Genomic DNA, 16,344 nt, shown 5'->3' with positions numbered 1-16,344 from the left:
TGTACTCACAGCCTCACATAGTAGCAGCACCTGAGCTCTCCACTCTTGCCTCTCTGGCCTCTCCCCTCTCTCCAGCCTTTCCTACACTCCTCTCTCAGCAGCACCAGTACACTGGCTGGTTAGTATCATGTATTATACCACTTAAACAAAGGAGGCCAGTTGCTAACAGTGACATCAATCATTTGGGTTACAGAAGAGCACGCGTGTGCAGTATAACGTGAGATTGTTGTGTCCTTGCACCTGTGTATGGCATCTTAGCCTTGACCATTCTGATTAAGATTCCCATGTTCAGGGTGGCCTTGGCCGTCCAGCGTACTATCAAGAAGGCATTTCACACTCTGTTGCCTTGACTATCTGGCATCTCTGGCATGGTTCCCACAGTAACATGAGAAGATCTTTGAGTGTTGAAGACATGATGGAAACTCGTGGCAAGATTCCAATCAAGGATATGGCCACATCACCCCAAAGAACCACAAGACTAGATTAAAGGACATGGTAATAAGAGTAGTCCTACAATGTCTCTCTGGCTCAAAGAGCACACTTCCCCTGATGTGTGCTTTGGATATGATCAAGAAGGATTACAGAAATAGAAGGCTCTCCCAGAGCAGAGATCCAGGAGACATGAAAACAATGAACAAGGAAGTTGCTCCCAGGGAGGAGAACTGCAGCCTAATCAGAAACATTCCCTCCCCAGGGTAGAGGCTAAACATTTTACCCAGTGGGATTGCAAAATTGAGACGGAGCAGTGACCACTGTTGTCTCCCATGTTCTTGATGTTGAGTGGGAGTGTTTAGTGTGTATGTTTTGTCCTCGTCCTGCCTTACACGAGGTATATTGGGTGTGTGGGAAGAAGATAGTCTGTCTTTGTGGGTCGCGGGTCTCCAGATGCAGGGGAGCCACATCTTGATCGGGTGTTGACACCATACCCTTCTACATAGACTATCGAACGTCACCCCCAGACCAAAAACTATGGGATGAAGAGAGGACCAGGACAGAGTGTTTGGTTTTTCTCCCTTTGATGGTGGTGGTAGGGCATGAATATGTTGTGCTTGAAGGAAAGAGAGTGAGCCAAATATTTGGCGTCCAGGAGATAAACTTTGGTAGTCATTATTGCTACTTGCCAAATAGTGTTTTATGTGTCCATGTCCTGAGTGCATGGGAAGATTGCCTTCTCTGCCCTCTTTGAAGATACACACTGCCATGCCACTAGCTTTTGCCCATCAAATGGGAATGGAGGTGACCTGTCCCACTTGCAAGTGGAAGCATTAAGATTCTGTGCACTTGCCCTGGCTGGGTGGTGGTGGGAACCTTTGTTGATGTGGTGTGTCCGTACCTTAGTCCTGGGTGACCTTGGTGAGCAGAGTTCCAAAATGACCCAAGATGGACATGTAGCATGAGCAAGAAATAAAGTTTTGTTGCGAGATGCTTCTCTGATTTGGGGGTTGTTTTACGCTGCCAGCATAATCTAGCCTATCCTGATTAGCACAGTCCTAAAGCCAGCAAAACAGGTCTCAAGCACAATTAGTAGTTCCATTTGATTTAAGCATAGAATGCTCAGAAGGGGACAGCAAAAGAGAAGAGCTCAAAGGAGGGTGGAGTCTTCTTGTGAATCTCTTACTGCTGTTGAGTACTACATACACAGACAAAATGGATTCAGAGATGAGTTCTCAGTAACCTGGTAGAAAGTTTATGGAAGGAGTAGTTGCAAAGAGAGGCAACAACTCCAAACGTGGCAGCAAGACAAATCGGTCCTTTGCAATCATTCAAGTGAGAAAGAGCGAAGTTCTAAAGCTTGAGGAAGTGAGAAGTGAGCTGCAATGGTTCAAGAATGAATTTAAGAAACTGGTAATTTGGTTCACAGACATGAAAGAGTCAGGGAGAGAAGTGATGTACTTCAGCGGTAGTGAATTCTTCGGGAAATCTCATTTTCTTGCATGCTTAGATTAAAAAGAGAGGATCAGTGTACCTGAGAGGAACACAGCACTGGTCTTATGCTGAAGACTTAGACTCCATGGGATGGAAAAATTGCACCCAGAGACATGGGGCTCCTTACTAGTAAAGTGGGGGAAATCGCATGTGGTGATTAAATGGGAAAACAACAACAACAAAAAGGAATGTAAAGCTGTTAGCACTCAGTCAGGCACTCAGAACCTTATTCAAACTTAAATCTTTCTGTCATGTTTCCTTCTCTCTAAGCCAATCTGAATTTTTCGTTTGTTTTTCACCTCCTTCAAAGACTCACATGCAGTTTTTCCCTCTCTGAGGTGATGATCCTTGCAGGTACAGTTCAGTCCACACAGGTCTCCTTCCCAAATTGGCTTTCCTACAGAGCACTTACATAGCAAGAGGCCAGCGTGGGGTACAGACTACACTATTACCCACACCCACCTCATAAAGAAGGAGGAGGTTTTTAAAAACAAGGCATGGCAATTAGGGGCTGAATATAATAGGCAATTTCTCATTTCAGTTTTGTATGTTTTGTTTTTAACTGGGCTTATTTCTAGCAGGGGGTTGAAAGGTATTTAGATAATTTGTCTATGAGCTAGTGAGTGAGTTTCCATGTTTTAAACTTTTTTAAAAATTTCTTATTTTGGAAGGGTAGGGAGAGTTGGGTGAATAGAAGATAATAGAAGAAAATACATGATAAGGGAAGGATGGGAAATTGTCCTGAGTTTCTATCTCTGCAGGTGTAAATGCATAATTTTGAAGTGTCAGACTGTGTTATTTTGTTCCTCCGCCCACTGTGAGGAGCATTCGCTATTGTATGTTACAGTTATACTGAGGAACAGGTAGAGAGGAATGGCAAAACATTTGGGGAAAGTGGAGAACAAAGAAAAACAGAGACATTTCATACACTAAGGAGAAAGGTGGACTGATACACATTGCTATGTTCTTAAATATGGGGAACTCAGATAACCCTCAGGGAAAAAATCCTCATGCTCCCATCTTTATATCACCTCCCTCCCCCTCCCCCATCCTTTTTCTGGTTAGGGAAAGAACATGAGGAGCCCTAGGTGGGTAGAAGGGGCATGTGGAATGTGAGGAACTGGCAGAGGACACAGTGTGTCTAGAGAGAAAAAGGGAAGAAATAAACTTAGAAAGCTAACCAAAAAAAGAGACCCTACAGTTTGGGTTCTTGCGATAGAACGGACGCATTTTAAATCTCCAGAATTAAAGGCGAAGGAGAACATCCTGTGTATCTCTTCTCAAATGTTGTCATTTATCAATACCACTTCCTTTTGTCTTCAAATAGTAAACTATTTCTTCTGTGCCTCCTCTTTACAATTGTCCACATCAGCGCTTTTAGATGCCTCAGAGACCATGTAGACAAGGGATAGCACCCGGGGAGTCACTGGCCAATGAGAAGCTGTGGCTGTAGCACGGCGTTGGGAGGCGTTCTGAGCCCCAGGGGTATGCTGCTCAGTGGGAAGGGTGCTGAGATCGGCTACTGCTGTCTGTCCCTGACCTGGTTGGGAGCCTTCTAGGTGGTGCTGTCCACACTTGCAGCCCAAGCCTCTCATTTAATTGGGGCCGGGGCGCACAGAGACATTAATCCAGTTGCCAAAAGCCACAGAGCTATTTCGTATCTCACTAACTTATTATTATTTTTTTAAAAGTGTCCTATCAGGGAGAGAATGAGATTAAGAGAATTAACGATTCTGAAAATGAAAAACTATCTGCCTCCAAGGCATTTAGGATTGAAAATAAACCTTCCTGAAGCCTTTTGTTAGACACTTTGTCAAAATTGTTAGGCACCCTGCTTGGTCTTCTCCAGAGCCAAACACGCACAGAAGCCTGGGGGCCTTCTCGCCAATTTCAGAGGCGTTTGCAAGTCTGTGTGTCAGAGACTGTTTCTCCCAGGAGGTAAGTTTCCTTCACGCTTGGATGAAGGGATAAAGAAGAAGGAAGAGATTTTAAGGTGCTATTTGCCTTGGATTAATGGACATTTAAATTTAGCTTTAGAATCTTTTAAATGACAGCTCACAAACGTTAGTTTAAAAAATTCTTCCTTTTCACAATATATTGAAAAAAAAAACAACCCACCACAAAAATCTTATCCTAGATAAGATTTGGACATGGTTTTAACTAATCATGATAGCAGGCAGTAGTTTTAATTTTAGAATAAATGGCATATCATAACAAATTTAAGGAAAAGAGTTCAGTCCTTTAACAGAGCCAAGCTGGAACTCTGGCCCCCAGATCTCTCCCTTACTTGCCTGAGAATTGACTATTAAACATTCAGAAGGTATTTTTGAAAATAATAATATTCTTGGATGATATGTCATTTAGGTTTATTGTTAGCTAATAACGGAAAAGGAAGGCTAGTGGTGAGGGGAAGGGGTTTATTGCGGCCGTGGAAGAAGAGAAGGGAGTGAAAGAAATAATGGTCCTCGGAGAGTAGCTATGGGAGTTTTACAGCCCAGAGGTGGAGTTCACTGCCTCAAGGCTGCCTCTGACTCTAGAATGTTCGGCTGACCTTTGGCCTTATGTATCTAAAAATGCAACAACATTAAGTAGCTGATGAAAACCATCCTCATAAGTAAACCCTCAAGATGCCTTTGGAAAACAGCGAAGGGAAAAGAAAAGAGAAAAACAATGTCAGAGAGTGTAGGAGTACCTTCTCTCCAACATTTCTGAGAAGATGGGAGTTGAAAACCTCAAACAAAATGTTGCCCCAATCTCACTTGGCTAATTTTAGTTATCTTGGTTCATGGCTATGAATCATCCCTAAAGCTGTGAATTGCTGAGGAGGAAGGAGGAAAAATTGACTTAAATGTCAGAGCAGTAGGAACAAAAATATAGTTTCTTTTTTGGAGAACTAGAATTCCAGAATATGGGGATCTTTTTTCTTCTGAGGAACTAAATGCTTCAAACTTCTAGAGAAGTAATTATCTCCAGTCAAAACATCGTCAAGGAATAAAAGACAGCATTAATTATGAGTGATGTCATATCCCAACTTTTGCCTTCAGAGTGTATTTCCTTTTTCTTCTTCTGTATCTCTATAAGTCCTATTAAACTAGAAATCACTAGTAATCATATGTATTTGAGTATGATGGAAGCTTAATATGCAGACTGTAATGAGAGATGGCGCTCCTAAAGCAGGTGAGGAAGAAATGGATGGAGATAAATATAACTAGGAGAAATAAGTCTGGGGAATGGGAGGGTAGCATAGAAATGAAAGACATATTAGAATGGTCAGATGCTATCTTGCCTGCTAACGAATAGGCAATCAAGAAAAGGTATTTCCATTTAAGAGGTGCCCCCTAGTAAAATGGCTATTGTTTTGAGTTTCTACAGGTTTAGAGGAAGGAAGTAGAAGTCACCGACTCTGCTCAATGACTAACTTCACTGTCTGAAGTGCTGACCCTCTCTACCATCAGCTTAGCCACTGTCTGTGTAGTGGTCTCTTTTTGCTCTGAAAGCTTGTGAGCAGTGAAAGAAATAAATGCTAGTTGCATTAAAAAGAGCTATTGAAAAAGGACAAATCAATAAAAAAAAATAAAATAAAAAGAGCTATTATGTAGAAGACAAAATGAAAAAGAAAGACTTCCAATGGCTTGGGAGCTGATTTCTCACAGCTCCCAAGCTCTGAGGAGAGTAGCTACCAGGTATAATTGTGGACTTGATTTCTGCACATACCCCTGTCCCTGGCCTCCCCCGAGCACTCTCCTCACGTTCCTTATGGCTCTACTCCTTTCTGCTCTCCCATGCCTGGGTACCGCTGTGAATAGCAGCAATCACTGTATTTCATCACCCAAGATGTATACTGTCATTCAGCTGATGTGACAAATGCATCCCTATAGGTAAACTAATGGGATAAAGGAGGTGGATGGGTCTCCGGAGGTTGGAGACTCCCACGACTTGGTTTTCATATTAGGAAGCTGATATCTTGAAGGTCCAAGTGACTTTATTGCCCAAAGCTTTCCTTCTTTTGCATCTTTTGGAAGATGTCAATGCCATGACTACGACTATCTATTATTATCGCTAGTGGAGAGATACTTTAAAATCCATAGAAAATATTTGCCAGAAGGGTCCTTAGCTAGCCCCATTTCATACCACCTTGGACCACTGCCTTTATTACATATCCAGTTCTTTTCACACTGAGTATCTTTAATTTTATGAGCCTCTGTGAGCTGTGCCAGAGTACAATAAATACCTGTTTCTGGTTTTCATTTCTATAATTAATTTTTACCTCACGTGGCAGTATTTGTTATGGAGTGAACTGTGTTCCCCACATAGATATGTCCAAGTCCTAACTCCCAATACCTGTGAATGTGACCTTACTTGGAAATATGGTCTTTGCAGTTTAATCAAGTTAAGATAAGGTCACTAGGGAGGGTTCTAACCCAATGCCACTGGTGTCATAAGAAGACAGCCACATGATGACAGAGGCAGAGATCGAAGTGCCGCAGCTACAAGCCAAGGAATGCCAAGGGTAACAGGTGCAGAACAGAAGCCCGGAAGAGGCCAGGAGATTGTCCTCTACAAGTTTTAGGAGTGAGGCTATGCTGACCTTGACTCCAAACTTCTAGTTTTCAGAACTGTGAGGTAATAAACTCTTATAGTTTCAAGGTCGTAGTATGGCACGCCCGGGAAATGAATACATGCAGAAATAAAGGCAAAGGGGAGGGCAACTGGAAGCCAAAGGAAAGGAAGAAGAGCTTCCTTTCTTGGGATGGTTTACTCATGTCATTGGTTCTAAGTTTTTTTTATTGAAATGATCCATAGTGGTTTCACATGCTCCATTGAAAAATTATTGATGAGGGGGCTCTCCCTGTCCACTTCCTTAAAATATAATGTAACTTGCTATTTAAATAAATTTCCACCATGGAATGGTTGGTTGTTTTTGAATGTCATAGGTCATAATCTAGTTTATTTTCCTTTGGGAAAATTTATATTTTATTTATTATGTCTTTTAATATCTTATTTTGTAGTGTATATAAATGCACAAAGAGCAGTATGTATTTCCTCAAAACATGTAATCAAAGGCACTTAAGAAACACAAATTATCCGTGATATATTATTTAGGTCCAAATGATGAGCTACATGATGCTGTGTTCCAAGCTCGGATTTACTTCTGTAAATCAAATTAAAAATTAAAATTTCAATTTCAGTAGTTTATTTTGTAAAGCTCTTCTCTGTTTACAAAGGGCACATGTGGAGGTAAATATTACTTATATCATATTTTTCAAAACAAAAAAACATTTGAAGGTCTTACAAAATATATTGAGTGACCAAATTTAAAAATGTATATCAAGAACCTTCACATATCACCCAATTTTAAAACATGACCACATTCTAGAAGCTTCTCCAATATAATCTGATCTATTATATTACTCAATTATCTGAACAGTTGAAGGGTCTTGTAAGGAAGAGATTTCTCATAGATTTAGTGGTTAAACAAATGTCCAAGAGTTGGGGTACATGGGTCTTCTCAATAACCAGAAATCTTACTTTCTTTCAGAAGCCAGTCTGGATTATATCAAACTCTTCATCTTGAAGATTGGGGATTCAGCTTATGTCCATGCATAGTACACCTGAATGCCCTTGTCTTTGAAAGCAAGTCAAACCCAATGTCAAAATCAATAGACCAGTCAATGTATCACAATGCTCCATGGATAGAATGTTTTCTGTCCCATTTATTCTAGGCATCACACAATCTGATCCTAGGTAATAATATTAGAAGGAGGTGGACTACCAGACGTATAGTGTTAGAAACACTTACTTGAGTGTGGTGAGTTCTGTAAGGGATGGCTGAGTAGCCTTGAGATAGCTTTCTCTTCGTGCAGCAACTTTGGGAGACGGCTTGGGGCTTGTGTCCGAGTCACCACTGTCTTCATCTCCCATGGCTTTGATATAACTGCCACTCCGCATTCTTCGGCATGGAATTTCATCATCTTTACCTCGAGGGGTATACCCTGTCCATTCATCTTGAGGAACCTATTCAGATATAAAAGAGATGATTCATTTTTTATAAAACCCTACATTTTTCTTTTCTTTCCTTTTTTGGGGGCTCTGACCCAAAAACTTCAGACGTTAACTTTTCAATAATGGCATTTTACTATAACTGGTTTGAAAATAATTTGAATACATGGAAATCCATGTCTGAATCTTTAAAACAACTTGTATATTAGGAAAAATGAAAATCATTGGCTCAGATTTACTTATACCTCTCAGTTTTCATGTTGAGAATAATTGAGTCAGGCATAAGAATACCATTGGAAAGGAGATCGGTTTTATTAGAGTTTTTCAATTATTTGTTTTCAACTGACATTTAGAATTTAAAAAAGGTTTTTTTCGACATCTTCCTTGAACCCCTCAACTCTACTATCTCATATCCGATCTTTCTTCTTCCTCAACCAGTGATCTATACCAGCTGCACTGACTTCCCAATCACCTGTTCTTTCTGAACCCTCTTAATTTGGATTCAGCCTCCAAATTAAGGGTTACCAATGACCTCCTCATGAAAGCTAGTGGCATTTTCTTTAAATTATTCTTGCTCTACACACACACACACACACACACACACACACACACACACACACACACACTACCACCACCACCACCACCATCACCTCTTAAAGCAGCGGTTCTCAACCTGTGGGTCGCGACCCCTTTGGCAGTCGAACGACCCTTTCACAGGGGTTGCCTAAGACCATCCTGCATATCAGATATTTACATTATGATTCATAACAGTAGCAACATTACAGTTATGAAGTAGCAACAAAAATAATTTTATGGTTGGGTCACAACATGGGGAACTGTATTTAAAGGGCCAGAAGGTTGAGAACCACTGTCTTAAAGAGTTTCTCGACTCACCTGGGATAGCTATTACTGTACTTATCTGAATTGTTCTTTTCTTCTTGCTTTGCTGGGTCCTATTCTAGTCCCTAATTGTGGGTACCACACAAGATAATGTTCTCAGCACATTCCACAGCCATTCCCTCTGAGTTCAGCAGAGCACTACATTACAATATAGAGAGCTTCTTTATGACTTTTCTTCGCTTGCTCTTAGATTTTCCACTTCAACATGGACTCAACTTAGGTTCTCATTCTTCCTCCACTTGGTAAAAGACACGAATAATTACCACTCTTTATACACATTAAGAAGTAACAGCCTACAGCACACAGGGCTTAATTTAAAAAGAAGGGGAGTCTGGTTCTTGCCCTCAACATGTTTACAGGAGATGAGAAGACAAAGCATAAATAAATTTGAGAACCGTTCCAAATCAACATGTTAACAAGTTTAAGGTATGGTGCCATAAATGGAAACTGGCCCAATTTGCAATGCGAAGTTAAAAAGGTATTTAATATTTTGATGCTAAACATTTACTGATTATCCATTAGATAATACAGTGTTTCATTACTAACATTTAACTATGCTAAGCAGTTTGTTTATAGGGTCTTATTTCATTAATACAACAACTCTGCATTTTTCAGCATTTCTCGGGTGAGAAGCAGGAGCTCAGTTAGCTTAAGAAATTTGCCAAAGAACATATAGCTACTAAATGGCAGCACTGGGGTCTAAAGCATTTTGTTTAACACAACAGATCAGAATTTACTTACTCCCAACATATGATACATACAGGTATTACACATAGATTTCTAAATGTTATACAGGTTCTAAGAAGTGAGAATAGATGTTCCACTTCTTTCTCCCTTAAGTTATGAATTTGACTATATAATTTGAAAGCTAATGTCTAGAAACATCAGATTAAAGAGTTACTACTATTCATGGATCTGAAAACAGTTGTTTATAAGTTCTAATCCTGAAAAGTACTAAAAAAGTATGATTAAGTTTCACTGTGCAGCTTGTTTGTTTTATTAAACAAATTCTTAAATCATGTTTCCATATGCAGGCACTGTTCTAAATGTTTTATAAATGTTCACCCATTGGATCCACACAGCTGAAGGGTAGTATTACTATTATCCCCATTTTACAAATGATGAAACTGAGGTTATGTAACTGACTCAAAGTCCCGGCCACGAAGGGCAGGGTTCCAGCTCACAGATCCGGGGCCTTGCACTTGATCACTGTTTGATGCTGTCTCTCTAGGCTACAATCAGTAGTCCTTAGGGAACCGAACACTTACGGTCCCAGGGCACCTTTGTAATCCATCACATCTGATGCATTTGCCATTTATCACTTACGGTAGTAACAGTGTAGAGTTTTTACTTTTTTAGCTAAAAAGCATCAGTGTCACTATAGCAACAGGGGACATTTCTTAGGGAAATTATAAATGCTGAGAACAGTCTTGTTTTTCCCTTCAATTGGCAGATGACTCACTGCAAAGATATGATCATGTTCAGAACCTCATTGTTGACTTAGTAGTTAAATTTAATAATTAAGTTAGTACAGCTGAGGGTCATAGATGTGCCCACGACATTGCCATTTCTCAGTACTGATGCGCAGTTTGTCAGAGACTAATGACATATTAGCTTATATCACTTATGAAACAAAACATGGAAAATTTCTGATTAGGTGTTTTCTCCAAAATCAGTTTGTGGCCGAAACCTAGACTTGGCCTAGAAACAGGCTATGATTATTAAGAAGGGAATCAGCTGGTTAGTATTTAATCTGTATATCTTTCAATTAAACATCATTTTCAAATGACTGCTTCTAAAAAGTTGTATGTAAGTGACTTACCTTGGGATGGAATTTAAAAATTAATGTTATTTATACACTTAAAGATAGCCTAGAACAAGATTACATATAAAAATGCAGAAATCAGTTCTAGGAAAAATGTAAAAAAACCCACAAAAACCAAAAATCAAGACCTTGGAGAAGAAAAATACTGTTGCTAAAGTTTAAGGGCCAGCAAAATTGTTATAATTGCACCATAGTTTTTATTCCGAGTCTCTTACATTCTAGAGTAAAAGGTCCGAGTCTCTTACATTCTAGAGTAAAAGGGAAGACAGTGGTTGGGTACATAGTTTTCAAAGAAAGCATACAAATTTGTGAGGTGTTTAGAGCATGAAATATTATCCCCTTTTGATTGAAAAGAAAGGAAACTCATAGTTACAGCTACTATTGTGATCTCTTCAAAGGTTGCTATGTCTTCCTGCTTCAGTTGCACAGGGAAAAATGATTTAGGGAAATAAAAAAAATTTAACCTTGCAACTGTCTGTGGAAGCCTTTATTATTACTAGTCTTAGCAGTTTAAAGTAATGAAAGTCGGTAAGAGAAGGAAGCTGGAGCAGATAGAAAAGCAGCCTGGTCAGTTCTGCTTGTCTGCCCCAGTTTAGGAGGTGGTTGGATCCAACAAAACCCGCTAATAACATATATGTAATAACGGCTAAGTTTAACAGTAGTTATGGGTTAGAGAAACAGAGGATCATTAGCTTTTTTATGTATCTGTTTAAGTATTAAAATACCAATGGAGAGTTTTATTTTTTATAAAATGAAATGAAGATTAGTATGGATTTTTCTATTTTGATTATAGCCAGTCTATAACTTAAACCACTAGTCATCATTCAGAAGTACAGAAGACCTACCTCTGACCAAGGAATGGCCACCATCAGTGCTATCATTCTCTTATTACAGGATGAGGATGTTTTATTAACTGAAATAGAGTTATGGGCACTGAGTGATAGCCATTCAAAATGACGGCGACAATCTATTCAGACACAGAGAAAAGAAAAATTAAGCAGGACATAATGAGGCATGCTTACATTTCCTAAGTCTCTCTCCCTTTCTCTCCTTTGCCTCTCTCCCCCTTTTCATTTGCCCTTGCAAGTATTTTTTGCCCGTTTATTTTCTGGCCACTGTCTGCGTGCCAGGAATATACAGCAGTGAACAGTACAAATGTTGATCCCATGTTATTGAGCTTACATTCTATAAGGAGAACAGGAAGAGACAGATAACAGACAAGTACACAATCATGAACAAGGTAATTTCTGAAACCATAAATGCCTTGAGGAGAGCTTGGGGAAGGAGTTCCAGGCAGAGGCATCAGCCGGGGAGAAACCTCTAGAGGAGGAATAAGCTTGGTGTAATAAAAGCCTAGGAAACATAGGCCAGCTGGCCAGAACCCAGGGAGCAAGAAGGGGCAGCGCAGGTCTCACAGGTCCTCCGAAGCCCACCCTAAACTTCTCTTCAAGGCTTAATTCCCAAAGCTCCCACCAACTGCTCCTGTCTACACTGATCTCCATTATGAAATCTGTGGCATAGATCATCTACATAAGGGTCAGCAAACTGTAGCTCCAGACTAACTCCAGCATGCCATTTATTAGTAAATAAAGTTTCATTGGCACATAGCCATGGCCCATTCATTACGTATTGACCATGGCTGTTTTTCAGGTACGGGGGCAGAGTTGTGGTGGAGATTGTGTGGCCCAAACCAGATCCACATGTTCCATCTGAGTTCTTTGGCATTTGTATACACTACTTGTTTGTGTTTTTGTGTCATCTCTCCAAATACTCAGTAAACTCCCTGAACTTGGGGGAGCAGTACTGCTGAAGGGTCAATGTGTGGGCTCTGCAGTTAGACTGCCCAAGTTTGAATTCTCGCTGGGCCAGTAACAGGGCACTTTCATGGTCAAGTTAACTAAGACCTCTATGCCTCAATTTCCTGGTTCGTTCTCCACTCCATAGAGCCATTTGTGGATTACATGAGGTAATGCCCACAGGCCACAGGAAGTGCTCCTGTTATGGCTGGTGTTATGGGAGTTGTGCATGACTCCCAGCACACAGCATGGCACCGAGCGTACAGATGCTCCTGGATGATGGATGACATTGGCTTTCCAAGAGGTCTGATGCCATGTTCAAGTTTCTCTGGTAATGGAGGGGCAGAAATAATTGAAATATAGTAATCAGAAACTTAAATTCCTAATGTATTGTCTAGTCCCATTATTTTTAAGGGAAAGTCCCCATCAGGAAGTAGTGCACAGCTCTTTGCCCTGGGACTCATCTCCATCTTGCTGGACTAAGGGGGAACCTGCTTCCTTGGGCCACTTATCTTGCTTGGCTTCCAGGTGATCAGATCTCAAATGCTTTCTTCTGGTTCACAAATTAGAAACCTTGGGAAGAAGAAACCTGCAGGGGAACTATTTTGGTATTTGTATTTTTTAGAAACCTAGAGCCTATGCCTTCCATAGGTATGAAGACCGTCAAGGCCAACTGCTGGGGCACAGAGGCTCTGGGCTCCATGACAGTTCTACTCTGGGCAGCTCTTAGTCTCAGAGGTCAGGGAGGGAGAGGTTGGAAAAAGTAAAGGGGGCAACTTCTTGCTGTTTATCCTGCTCTTTCTAGGGCCCAATACAGTGCCAGAAACAGACCACGTGACACTGAATGAATTCCAACACCAGCTTTGCTTTCACTCACTGCATTTGACCTTGGATAAGTCACTTCATCTCTTGGACTCAGTCTTTCAATCTGTAAAATGGGGATGATAACAGATGTTTAATGAATATGGATAATGTGTGTGAAAATAGTTGTTAACTTCAAAGCACCATACAAATCTGAGAATGAAGATTAGAAATCTGTCTCTTCATGTCTACTGTTAAGTATGGTCAGCTGTACCATCTTGTGAGTTAAAAAGCAGTGACATTTTAACTGACAAACTTCTAATCATTAAAGTAGATATTCTAGCATGAGAATATAAATGCAAATAGAATATATGTAACCCTATGTAAAAATAGAAAAATTGCACAATATAAAATTATAAATATTATAAATATAAACATTTCATCTATATATCTATCTTCTATAGTAAACATTTGTTCTCCCAACTTGGCCCACAGGCACAAAAATGTATTTATCTTTCTTCTGAGACCTTTGGAAGTGGACTGTCCTCTGGAGCAGCCATATTCCTCCCGCCTCCTCCCAAGGCTTCCCCAAACTCAGTTGAATCAGGATCACACTAGTTCTAGGAGACCTGTGAGCCTAAGCTATAAGCTAGGAGACCTGGAGGTCCTTAAAATATATTTCCCATAGGGAACCTTAAAAGATGATATAATTCAAGGCAATACCTTCTATCTGAATGCTTCAAAGACTTTGCTGATTTTTTTGGGGGGTGGTGGTGGTCCTATTGCCACTCACTTAATAAAGTTTTCATTTAGATAGACAAAGTACTTTTACCCTTCTTTAGCTTTCCTCTAAGCGCCAAATACATTTTACTGACTCCAATGCAAACCCCACAATAATTTTTATACCACTAAGAAAGAAATGAATGTCACCAACTAATTTCTGATATACCATTGGTTGTATGATACATTCAATATCAAAGATGCTAAAATGTTGCTCTGGCTGGTGTGGCTCAGTTGGTTGGAGCATCATCCTGTACACCAAAAGGTGGTGGGTTCAATTCCCGGTCAGGGCACATACCAAGTTTCAGGTTTTTTTTCTCTCTCTCAAATTAGTTTTTTAGAAAAGATGCTAAAATGTTAAAAAAGGATATTAGAATCAATTAAACACCCCTTTAAAGAATATGTGCAAAAATAAGAACAAGAAATGGACATATTCTGGGACAGTAATTATAAACTTAATGTTCATGTTCTTAGTGACAAAATTAATAGTAATAATTAGCATTAATCTATAGCATGCTTTTGAAAAAACATTAAGTATAAATGCAACATAATGTTTCATGATTCTTTTAACTACCTTGAGAGATAAGAAGAGTAAATGTTATAATTTCAGCTTGTCAAGTAAAGAAAGTGAGGTCCAGAGAGGTTAGTAGTTAGTCCAAGTGGCACTGTGCCCAAGCTGGGTCTGATGTACACATTCCAGGGATTTCTCACCCATATTCATTTCTTAGCTATTTTGTAATAACTATTATTTTATGGTCTTCTAAAGAACACATTTCACATAAGAAAACAACTTTTTAGTGTTTAAAGGTCTTTCCGGAGGAAAAAAACAATAAAATAAATAAGAATTACATGCTTTGAAATAAAAACTTATGAGAAATACTATTTCAGACACCGGAAGGCTTGCCTTGAAAAGGCTTTTTCAAAGCACACATGGTTGAGTCGGCTTTGGCTGGGCTGCAGGCATAATGTGTAACTGAATGTAGATAGAGTCAGACATTCTGTGCCAATGATGGTCTGAGAGACGGTGGCTGGGGGATGAGCCATGTGTGAGTGACTTCTGGAGATTGGATTATCTCAGGATGGGAAGTTGGATGGTGAGGTCTGGAGTAATGAAAATGCGTGAGATTTTGGGAAATCTGAGAGCCACAAAAGGAATGAAGACACTTAGAACGCCGGGACAGCTGGGATGGAACATATGTCCTGACAAATACCAGGGAGGCCAGCGCAATTCTGTGAGCAGCTCTGCAGTGTAGGGAATTGGGAGGAAAACTGATCACCCTAAGACTTGGGGCGGGGGAGGGATTTAAAGCAAAGTCCTAGTTCATCAGGAATCACAGAGACTGAGAGCAAGGACTCAGACATTTGATTGACTAAGTAGAAATAAAGGCAATATAGCAGGGAAGAGCAGTGACTGAAATGGTGAAAGTCAGTTATAGGTTGATATTGGCAAGACTACCCCTCAGCAGCTGTTGATTTCTCCCCAAGCATAGATTATATCAATGAAAGCAACCAGATACATGAAGGTGCTTGGCGATGGCCAAAGGGAGTCAACCTACCAGGCCTTTCCTGAACTTGGGGAAGGGTAGCTCTGAGAAGGGAAAACTGTATTTATGAAAGGAGAGGCAGGGACTTGATGTTTATGGAATAAAATGACATTTATGGAATAATCTCAAAGGGCTGGAACTGGTACTTATGTCACTTTATTTTCATCCTTCCAGCAGCCCTATGAAATAGGCATTACTGCTGTAAAAATGAGACTCAAAAAAGCTAAAATGACTTGCCCCAGGTCATAATAATGAGTAGGAGTCCGCATTTGCCAGCCACAAAGTTTTAAGTAATATTACCCTGCGTCTGATGAATGTATGTTGACTGAGTGAATGAAAAAATAAACTAAAAAAAAAGGAGTGCACCACTCACTTGCACTGTTTTTTGAAATAAAATTCAATTAATAAAATAAGCACACATATGATCTTGCCACTTTCTAGCACCGATAAAGAGGGTTTAAAATAATAAATGTTTATAATAATTATGAAGTAAAACAGCGTTTGCCATGTCACTGTTTTGTGGCATACTTATTGAAGGTCTTATCAGTTACTGCTTCAACACAAATGGACAGTTTTGGGGGGAATCAGAAAACTTACAGGAGAGCCACGCCTTTCAAGGGTGGCTTTGGGGCCTCCACGCACCCCTGGTTTTTCAGAATTTGTTAGAGCCTTCGCCCGGATTCAGTCCTGCCTACCACTTTTCGCAGAAATGGCTTTAATGCACGGGCCTTCTAAGCACTTTTAGTGAGCTCTCAGATTCCCTACTCACTCG

General features: G+C 40.1%; 1 protein-coding gene across 8 annotated transcripts in view; it reads right to left on the bottom strand.

The window, feature by feature from the left end:
- DLGAP1 (DLG associated protein 1) overlaps nucleotides 1–16,344 on the bottom strand; it is a 617,521-nt gene that overhangs the window by 161,785 nt on the left and 439,392 nt on the right. For all 8 annotated transcript variants that reach the window (XM_036322630.1, XM_036322632.1, XM_036322631.1 and 5 more), the window contains one exon: nucleotides 7,727–7,941. In XM_036322630.1, coding sequence (XP_036178523.1) covers nucleotides 7,727–7,941 — 215 coding nt within the window. The remainder of the gene's footprint in view (nucleotides 1–7,726; nucleotides 7,942–16,344) is intronic.

The sequence above is a fragment of the Myotis myotis genome, unplaced genomic scaffold (genome assembly GCF_014108235.1).
Source record: "Myotis myotis isolate mMyoMyo1 unplaced genomic scaffold, mMyoMyo1.p scaffold_m19_p_9, whole genome shotgun sequence".
In the NCBI taxonomy this organism is placed as follows: Eukaryota; Metazoa; Chordata; class Mammalia; order Chiroptera; family Vespertilionidae; genus Myotis; species Myotis myotis.
The sequence above is the reverse complement of the archived record's forward strand: the minus strand, read 5'-3'. Positions and strand labels throughout refer to the sequence as shown.